The 10588-nt window shown below is 41.7% G+C and overlaps 1 protein-coding gene across 1 annotated transcript in view; it reads right to left on the bottom strand.

The window, feature by feature from the left end:
* Positions 1 to 10588, bottom strand: part of LOC104528956 (vascular endothelial growth factor receptor 1) — a gene marked incomplete at both ends in the record, with an annotated part of 37520 nt that overhangs the window by 20806 nt on the left and 6126 nt on the right. Inside the window, 3 exons of the mRNA XM_010173117.1 lie at positions 2952 to 3083; positions 5005 to 5151; positions 10208 to 10498. Coding sequence (XP_010171419.1) covers positions 2952 to 3083; positions 5005 to 5151; positions 10208 to 10498 — 570 coding nt within the window. The remainder of the gene's footprint in view (positions 1 to 2951; positions 3084 to 5004; positions 5152 to 10207; positions 10499 to 10588) is intronic.

Genomic DNA, 10588 nt, shown 5'->3' with positions numbered 1-10588 from the left:
GGAGGTGTGAGGGTCCCCAGGAGGAGAAGCAGGACAAGGCTTTCATGGCAAGTTGTCCATTCTATGAGCAGGGTAGACGCTGTGCAGCTGGGTGACCCCCTGAAGGAGAGCTGCCCAAGACAGACTGTGTTCCTCCCATGCCCAGCAGCTTGTGTCCCCAGGTTTTTAGGGACACAGTCCCCTCTGCAAGCTTGGTGCTCTGGTAGCAATTTGTTGTTCCCATTCACTCTTTGCAGATTTTCTGTCTCTGGTTTGTTAGCCAAGGGTAAGTGGACATCTTGCTCTGACATGTCCACAAACATGGCCCCTCTCCTCCTCAAAAATCCCAGCAAGCACGGCTTCCAAACCAAACAGGGGCTGTGATTATTTAAAGACAGCCCTTGGATTCCACCATCCATTCATCCTTCTTGGATACAAAAATAACATATTGTTTTATCTGTGAGTATAAGAATGTTTTTTTCAGAGGAAATAAAGAGAGCAGACAGTTTCCTTCCTGACTCATTCACAAACTACTCTTTCAATCCGCTAAACACAGCCATCGGCACGAGGCATTGCTCTGTTCCTTTTGATCTGCAGTCCCACACTCCAAGAGCCGCCAGGATGAAGGGAAGGCTTTGGTACCCACAGAAGTGGTCACAGGGTCTCAGTTTCTCAGAAAGACAAGCAAGTGGCAAAGCCTAGAGTGAGTCCCACACTTAAGCCCTGGTCTCATCCCTCCAGCTCAGGGATTGGGTAAGAGGCTGCTGTTCCCTGGCAGAGGGACAGACACTCCAGCACAGGGATGAGTGAGAAAACCTCCAGTTTTGTCCCTTCAGACAGTAGGAAGAGATAAGGTGGAAAAGCATTTTCCTTGATCAGAGAAAAAAACTCTCATTTTTTCTTCTCTAGTCTCAAAGCTACAGATTTTAATATGGTAGACTTCATTTCCTGCTTATCTAAGAGCTTCCATAGGAGTCACAGAGAACATTGCCAGTGGTCCCCCAAGACATGTAACCAGAGAAGAAGACTTCCTGGCTGCTGTCTCTTCTCTCCTCTGGATCACAGACTAGTAGATATGCCTTCCTAGAAGCCATCTGAAAGAATGCTTGTGGTTGTAATAAATAGCCAAGCTGCAATGATGTTAAAAATCAATACAATAATGAATTACATTGTCCAGGACTATCAATCAGTAGGATGCATTGGACAGCAAGCCCTTAGGCACAATTTATTCTTTTAGGTATTATAGAGGCTGTAAAAACCTTAGTATCATTAATACGGAGATAGGTGGGTTTAACTCCTTGATTAAATCAGTTAGAACAGCCCAGAAGTACATATACTTATCCCTGACTTTTTAGATCAAAAACATCATTGTATATTGTATTATCAAAGATGACCATTAACTGAGACCGCTAACACAGTCATGGCAGAAAATCAGTACTGATTTACTAGCTGTAATTGTCTTCTGCTGTAGAGTAGTATCCAAATACTCAGTAACATTCAGATACATTTAGCAATTTTATGAGAACATCCACAAAGACATAACCCGTGCCTGAGAGACCTGGTGATCGTCAAATTGTCTTCTATAAAGAGAAACTAAATGCATTTAGGACTATTTACTTAACACATGAGATCAGTAAGATAGGTTATGTCAAATTCAATTGATACATGGAAATGACTTAAATGGAGAATGTCAACCTACTTCTCATATCTCATAACTCATGAACCAAAAGGGTATTCAATGAAACTGAGAAGTCACTGGATAAAATTTATTTTTATGCAGTGTAAAATTACTTGATAGAAGTCATTGCCACAGGCCTGAGTCAAACTTGTCAGAAGGCAGAACAATGCTGGACATCTAAATGAATAGTAAAATAACTCAAGTAATGGTTACAGAAATAACTAGATCATAGCTACATACAAGAAGTACCTTTGAAAAATGCATACGTAGCTACTGCTACACTAAAATCAGAGCATGGAATTATAGAACCGTATGGGTTGGAAGGGACCTTAAAGATCATCCAGTTCCAACCCCCCTGTCATCAGCAGGGACACCTTCCACTAGACCAGGTTGCTCAAAGCCTCATCCAACCTGGCCTTGAACACTTCCAGGGAGGGGGCATCCACAACTTCTCTAGGCAACCTGTTCCAGTGTCTGACCACCCTCACAGTGAAGAATTTCTTCCTAATATCTAATCTAAACCTACCCTCTTCCAGTTTGAAGCCATCACCCCTTGTTCTATCACTACCTGCCCTTGTAAAAAGTCCCTCCCCAGCTTTCTAGTAGGACCCCTTCAGGTATTGGAAGGCCGCTATAAGGTTTCCCCTAAGCCTTGTCTTCTCCAGGCTGAACAGCCCCAACTCTCTCAGCCTGTCCTCAGAGGAGAGGTGCTCCATCCTTCTGATCATATTCGTGGCCCATTTCTGGACTTGCTCCAGTAGGTCCATGTCCTTCCTGTGTTGGAGGCCCCAGAACTGGACACAGTACTCCAGGTGGGGTCTCACAAGAGCACAGTAGAGGGGCAGAATCACCTCCCTTGACCTGCTGACTGTGCTTCTCTTCTAGTCCAATTTGGCAGTTCACTTTACATTGAAAACAAACAAATGAAAATATCCCAGGCCTCTAATTTCTATGGAATTAACCTGAAATGGGAAAATAAGTGGGTAGAAGAGTGTTCCTTATTCTGATTTTTGTTTGTTTTGATGATACTAAATTTACATTTCTCTTCTACCCTGGACCGATCCTTGCTGGGTTGAGGCAATTCTTCTTTTTAGGTCAGCGTAAACATGCTCTGAGTTAGCATTTCCTGCTAGGCTTCCTTTCCAACCTGGTATGCTTCCCTTGCTAGGACTTCCTTCAAAATGCTGCCTTCAGAGATGACTGCCCGAGCCCCAAGTCATACCCCCACTGTTCCAGCCTCAGTAAGAACATCACCCTGGCAAGCTTGCTCTTCCCATTTAATGTCATGTTTTACCTTGTACCGTCACATAGGCTGCACTCTCCACGGACCCTTTTAAGTTGGTGGCTATACACTGGTAAAGTCCTTCATCCTCCTCTTTTACTCTTTCAATAAACAGCATACGGCTTCCAGGCCCTAAAATTATTCCTGTGAAATGAAATATTTTGCAATGAGAGGGAGCCAGGATATAAACAAAAACATGTGCTTGTGTAATAGTATCTGCTTCAAGTTCTTCTCAAAAGAAATCTGAGCCACGGACTGCACAGCACAATGTTATCTGCAGGAAAGCCAAATGTACTTGAATGTTTTGGGAATCTTTTGGAAATCAGTGTTTACAAAGCACTTGTGTGAGTGAAAAAGCTCAGCCTAAGGGAATGATCTTGGGAGCACTTAGTATCGTGTATATTGACTAGCACCATGCCTAGATTTTCATTCAAGTGAGTTCTTTAGCATGTCTCCAAGTTTTGGAAAATGGGTGGTCTGATTACTTAGCACTGCACTTACAGGCATAGGTCTGCACCAGAAGCAGCTTGAGCTTCAAGCACTTCCAAGATCCAGCTCCACATTGGACTTATTGGCAGCAGACTTGCTCCAAATCTCACTTGCCCATGTCGCATGGAATGATGGGTCCCTTTTTGGATGGACCCCAGCTATAGTGCAAAGAGAGGTCCCATGAGGTGTACCCTAAAACACAGGAGTTTCTTGAAGTTTTCAACACCTTGTTTATTACAGATGGGTCAACCCAAAACCCAGCCTGGGCAATACTCCAACAAGCGAGGAAGAGGCAGGCAGCAGATTTGGCCTCAGGTCTGCCTTTAAGGCACTGTATAGCCAGGAAATGTGCAGTCAAGTACACACTTGTGCATTTGGCTCCATCAGAACTACTTTCCCATCAAAATGTATTCCCACCATCTATTTCAAGCACCTAGCTAAAGTGCCCCAACGTACTCTCTACAGATATCTTCCTGGCTCCTAACTTTATGTGTTGCATTACACCCAAGTTATACACACAACACTAATTTTAGAAGATAGTGTTAATAATGCACATTACAATGATGTGGTCACTGTAAATCTCCATGGAATCTGGCTCTAGATTAAGTTTAGTGTCTGTGCTGCAAGTCTGCAGAGGCTTATAACTCACTTGGAGAAACCCTTAGATTTTTTTTCCCAGTTGCCTTTATTCTTGCCATAGGAATTTCCAATAATGCAGGACAGAACCTTAAACACAAACTTTCTAAAATGTTGTTACTGAAGACTACACTTAGGATTCAAGTTTCTACAGACCAGATTGAACATTTTTGCTGAGCCTGTAACACTAGTTAGTTGTGTGCTTCTGATCCAAAGGTGGGTGAATTCCTATGAGAAAGGTTTTGCCTTTTCCCTCATCATTCATCTCCACCTGAAATCTCCAAGGAACACTTCCATGACTGTGGTGCCATCAAAACTGGACATGTAGCCTTAGCTGATCTTTGAAGCCACACTCCAGACACAGCAGTAAAAAGCTCCCAAAGTTTTCCTGTAGCTGCAGCATACCACCTGGGAAACTGTTCCCTTCTGTTGCGTCAAACCTGGTTTCCCTGGTTGCGGGCAGATGCATTTCAGTTTTGGAGACCCCAGATATGGAATTAGCCTAGCAGTTAGGCTATGAACCTGGAACAGACTTTGCACGCCTGACCACAGACTCCCACCAGTTCTCCTACACACATCACTCAAGCTTGGTTTTCTCCTGCCTTGCTATATGCTGGCCAAGACACCTGATCCTTAGGCTCCCTCTATAGTAAATGGAGAGAAATATGTTTCTCTGGAGATGACTCTTCTAAGACGCAAATTGAGAGCTATATTTTGGCCACTGACTCCATAGAGGCCCGTTGTGCCTATACCTGCAGCCCAGCTGATGTTTTGGAGTGAGACAAAATAACCTGGAGTATCCCGTGCTGCTGCCTGCCTGACTGTAACACCCCAGCAATGCTCCATCCTTACGTGTGGGTACTGGTGACAATGACTCTGCAAATGGCAGACAGGCAAATAAAAAGGCTGTAAAAGGTAAGCGAGTACACAGAGCTCTCACCTGATTCTTGCTGTATTTCCTCATGGTTTTTAAACCAAGATATCTGGGGCTCAGGGATGCCACGAACCTGGCACTCCAACATGGCTGAGTTACTGGTGTTCACTGTCTGATCCACAAGGTGCTGCAGCAGGGCTGGTGCCTCTTGAGCTACAAAACAAAACAACAGCTCTGTTTTACATTCCTTTAACTGTGGGGGTTTCATTATCTTCCCTACCAGCAATTTACTGATGTAAACAGCTACGGCTGTTCTACCAACTTCATTGTCCACAGATTTTATTTACCGTTCCAGTTTGCTTAAGAGCATCTGGTGTGTACAGAGTACTCCCGTTACCCAGCGACAGGAGGTTATGATGGCCAATGAAGACCCAATGATGACATTGTTTAAATTATTTCCTCAGTTCCATTACCAGACACATTTGTTTATTGAAAGCAATGAGTTTCTATGAAAGCTCAGAGTTTTGCATTATCAAGAGAAACAAGCTATGACATCAAACTTTTTAGCAGGACGCCCTTGTAGCAGAGTATCTCTGCATCACTGACAGCACCATGCAGCTCTGTACACCACAATACCTGTGAATGTGATTTTTATCATTTACTTACTTTAAAGAGTACAGTTACAAATCATATTCTGTAAACTCACATCATCTAAAAACAGAAACCATAAGCACAAAAGCATTGCGTTACATGTCCCAAAGTCTTCATAAATTCTTCCACTTTTGCATTTCACATATTTGGCTGAACACAACAAGGCCTGGCCAAACCACACCACAGCCTGCCTGCCAAAACAGCATTGGTGAGAAATGTGCCCATGTCCTCCAGCAGTTACAGGCACTGGAAACCCTGATGGCATGGGCCAAAGCTGAGTGCTAGCAGCCCACACAGCATAGCGACACCACTCCTGTTTTATCTACTGACATTCATATGAACGCAATGTAATAAAACACATTTCCGTGACAGTCAGTGACAATGAGTATTGGAAGCACATCTCATCTGTTCTGCTTATGCTCAAGGGCCTCCCAGAAGGGCATTTCAAAAACACTCTGTAAACATCATGTTAAAGTCATTCCTGGAAGAAGCAAAACAACGAATCTTTCTCATCCTCATTTCAACCCTTTGCCACTCCTTCTCCCATTTCGTACAGAGTCGAAGGCTGTTCTGACAAAGATAAAGATATTTCCAACATTTATGCATGTTATATGGCAACATCTTTCTGTCATATTTGCAGCTTTCACATTATCCTTTTTTGTACTTTGGTTTCTTTAAAGCAGTGATGGAGAATCCAGATCCTGAACAATCTCACAGATGCAAATGCTCTGTAGATTCCCTCAAATTCCCTGGTCTTGCAAGAATCAATTATTTGTAGTCTTTCTCTTCAAGGACGCTGCCAGGATCAGCAGTTACTAACATGGTAAGACATACATTACAAAATGTGAAACAAAACAAAACAAATCAGAAACCAACTCTGCAAATATTTTCTTTTAGATTGCAATAGATGCCAGTACGCCAAGTTCAAGTATAATATCAGCTGAATTTCTGACATTCTGTGTTTGGAAGATTATTCTCTACCCTTTCAGTAATACTGACTAGCAGACACTTCCATCTTCACAATCATTCTGTTACCAATTGTAAATAAAAATTCTCCAGAAAAATTAAGCACCTATGTACCAGCAGTGTGCACAAACCCTGTAGCAGTAATAGCACTTCTAAAGTAGGCTATCTTTGCTATGCTCTTACCCCTTGAAATTAATTCCAGCATAGTCACAACCCTGCAGAGAACAGTTTGGGTTTTTCTGAGCTACAAGTCTGTAATTTCCACAGGAAATGTTAGTTTTTGTTTACAGTGTAGTAGATAATTAATGCTCATAAGAGAGGCTGTGAAGTGAACTCTTCATCAAATACCTACATAATGACATGGTCAATTGTATTTGCCTTGCAGCCAAGAAGACTGCCCTCTTCTCATTAATACCTTGCCTTGGTTTTGCACAGTTCACAACACAGTCTGCCTATGAACTGTCTGACACATGTCCACGTACGCATGCTGAGAAGAGCTCCCCTTTTCACATTTATCAGCAGTCCCTGGTGGACACCCCAGCCCAGACATCCAAAATGAAGGCAGACAAGATGACACAACAAAGGCAAATCACACGTTCTGTGAGTTATTTGTTATTAATTTTAATTTGTTTATAGCCATACACTAAAGATGGGTTTTCATATTAAGAAAAACTTTTTTTCTTAAAACTTGGATCCAGTCACCATTCACATACTTTCAATAATTTCTCTGCTGCAATCAGCTGGTTTTTCAAGGACTTGATCAATCTGAGGATTATTCTCTTTTGCACACCACCCATTTTTTCCCCATTCATTTTTGCAGTGAAGCCAAGGGGGGAAGTTTCCAATGCCCCACTCTGCTCGCACTGAAGCCGAGGGGCTGCCCTGGCCGCCAGCATGCACAGTGCAGGGAGCAGCACCCAGGGCAGCCCCCCAGGCTCATCCCCAGCCTTCATGCCTGCCCTCAAGTGCTGTCCTGCTGGGACAAACTCTGCTCTCAGTGCCCCTGAGGAACTTCATTGTAGGCAGAGTTCGGCCCAGGGGAGTGACAGAGGGGTCACAGAGCGGAGAAGGGGATGCTGGTGTCAGAGCACTCCACCGACCTAGGGTGGTAAGGATAGAAAATCTGCATTTCCAAAAGCAAACAATGGCAAACAGGAGGAAAATATTACAATTTGTTCATTTGGGGGTATACTTTTGTATTCCGTCCATTTTTGCCCTTTGTTATGATTATGTTGTCTCTTCACTTACTTTTATTAATCAGTACAAAAATATAAATACAAGCTTTAATTTTAACACCTTAAAACCCCAGAAAGTATAATTCACAACTTTCCCCCTAAATAATATATTACACAACAGAAGGCAGAGAAACTCCCTAAACCCATGAGGTTCTCCAATCATCTGAGGACATCAAAAGTGACATCAGTAGTTTTTATCTGGCCACCAAGATCTGCTTTCCTCAAATGTTTCCAGTGAGGTTTCTTTGTGCATCCCAACATGGGCAGCCACATTGGGATGTTAGGACATCCTTGCACAGCACGGCCCTCCAAGCGCTGGTTGAGACCAGGCTGGCAGGACATCCACCCAGCAGTGATACACATCATCGCAATTCACAACAATTTCACAGAGGAACGTTCTAATTGTCACATCTCTTTTTTTTTTTTTTCACCCCAACTCATATTGCCTGGCAACTGGCTGCTACAAGTCATCATGGTCCAGCTCCCAAGGCCATGGAAAATTCATAACTTCCTGTCATCACCGCCCACCTTGCCACCAAATGTCTTCTCACAAAATAGCCTTGTAGAAAAGGGGATTCTGTATTGTAATTCTTTTGAAGACTTGCAAATGCTAAAGAGCACACTTGCGCCATTTTTAAGCAGTCACCAATGATCTCGCTTGCTTTTTAGGCATATTTTAGGAAAAAAAGAGACCTAGGTCCCTTTGCAAGAACACATTGTTTCTGGAAGCCATCACACTAATAATGAACAAAAGAGCTACTGTATACAAGCAGGCTATAGGTGACATTTCAAGATATAAATGATTATTCTTTTCTTTACTCTGACAACTTCCAGGTTATCAATTGTTTTCTAAGCATTTTAGGCTCCATGAAACTGGCATTATGGGGAAATGCTATTGTTTACCCTTTCACACTTGACAAAAGCAATTCCCACGTGAAAGACAAGTTTAGCCGTGGGACACAGTCTCGATACCTAAAGGAGGAAACAGTCTGGTGAGTTCCCAAGCACAAGAAACTGTCATGTTGTCACCCTCTATTTTAAAAGCACAACCACTTTGTTCCTTCACTGCAGCTATTTTGGTCACTACAGTCTGTTTTGTTATGGCTTGAGTAAATGCTATATAAATGATCAGTCATAAATGTAACCAAAAATAATCAAAGCTATGTATTGTAAAAAAATAAAGTTATCAGATCTATTAAAAATAGTAACTTCTTCCTTATACAGATATTATAATACATAGAAACATCTCATAACAAAATCATGACTAAGGAAAAAAAAGGAGAAATGCTCACAAGGAACTTTTAGGTTGCCCTTAATTCTCCTTCAGCACTTTGGCTGGTTCTTAAGCCCCATAATAAATCCAATTATCATTTGCATACCAAAAGCAATGAATATTTTTAATGGTTTCAGTTTTGAATTTGTATTTTTAAAAACATATTAAATGACTCACTGTGCTGTTTGCAACCTTGTCAGTTGTGTTAGTGTAATATTTCTCATTTAATAAAATAATTACAACATTACAAATTCCTGTATCTTCAGGCCAGGAGCAATATTCACACTTTTATCAGTAGCTCTTTACATTAGTGCAGAACTGACTTTAAAAATTGACCAACACGGCAACTGGAAATCTACCTGGATTTATTTGGAGAAACATGGTTCACGTCTGTCAGTTTTAAAACCATCATTATTATAAATCATATGATAGGTCTGTGCATTATATCAACATTTTTATTTCTTCCCTGCATACTTCCTTTAGAAGATACTTTTTAAGATTAATGTACTTTAGTGTAGAAAATAATTTCAAATAAATAAGCATTAGAACTTGCTCAGCAGGTAATATTTATAAGTCCATCAAGATCAGATTAAAATAAAAAATATAAAGTCCAGTCAATCTCAAACTGAATTGTGCTCATTCTGCACCTTAAAGTTAACTTATTAAATGTCCATTGTTGACTGAAAACAGCAGTTTTTAAAGTTAATCAGTTTATTCAGCTTTGACACTTTTGACGAGGCCGATATCAAAGCGGAAGAAAAGATTGTTCCAAAGTTTTCTTTATCGCTCAGTAGGAGACAGCAAGAGAAAAAATAACAACACGCAAAATGTAGCACAGGGGATCTTCCAAACCCCAGCTTCCACGTGCCTTTTCAAAGCAGAAAACACCCGTCTGAACTCAACTGGAAGCTCACACGTTACGATTTTGTTTGCTATTCCTCCTATGTCCAACCCATGGGGGAATGTGCACCACCTCAGGGCCTGAAAGGTAGCAACAGCAATAAAAAATCAAGATGATATGAGACACCTGTTACTGTTTAATGAGTCCTTTAATGTTTTACATTGCTTTGTGTTGTACAATCATTCCTTGTGCTTTTATATTTGAGGATCCGAGAGTAAACAGCCTTTTTGTTGCAGTGCTCACCTCTGATTGTAACGTCTTTCTTTTGAACCACTTCTTTCCCCGTGTATATGTTCCTTGCTCGGCAGGCATAGGTGCCTGAGTGTGCCAGGGAAACGTTCCTGATGGTCAGAGTGAGGGTGGTGGAGTACTCTCTGTTGAGAGACCTTCTTGCTTTCGTTTGGTTGTTGACTGTCCTCGGTAAAATCCAAGCAATGTCTTTGTACAGGAATTTGTTGGCTGAACAGGACAATATCAAATTCTCTCCTTCAATGGGCATTTTTTCCAAACTAATGTGGAATCCACTTGGTACATCTGTCAAAAATCAAGAACACTTTTTAGTTTATACGAAATGAATGAGCCAAAATTAACACGACATATATTTTCCCCTTTATCAGGAAGCCT

This window comes from Antrostomus carolinensis, unplaced genomic scaffold (assembly GCF_000700745.2).
Source record: "Antrostomus carolinensis isolate BGI_N321 unplaced genomic scaffold, ASM70074v2 scaffold16848, whole genome shotgun sequence".
NCBI classification, from domain to species: Eukaryota; Metazoa; Chordata; class Aves; order Caprimulgiformes; family Caprimulgidae; genus Antrostomus; species Antrostomus carolinensis.
Note: the sequence above shows the minus strand (reverse complement) of the source record. Positions and strands in the feature narration are given on the sequence as shown.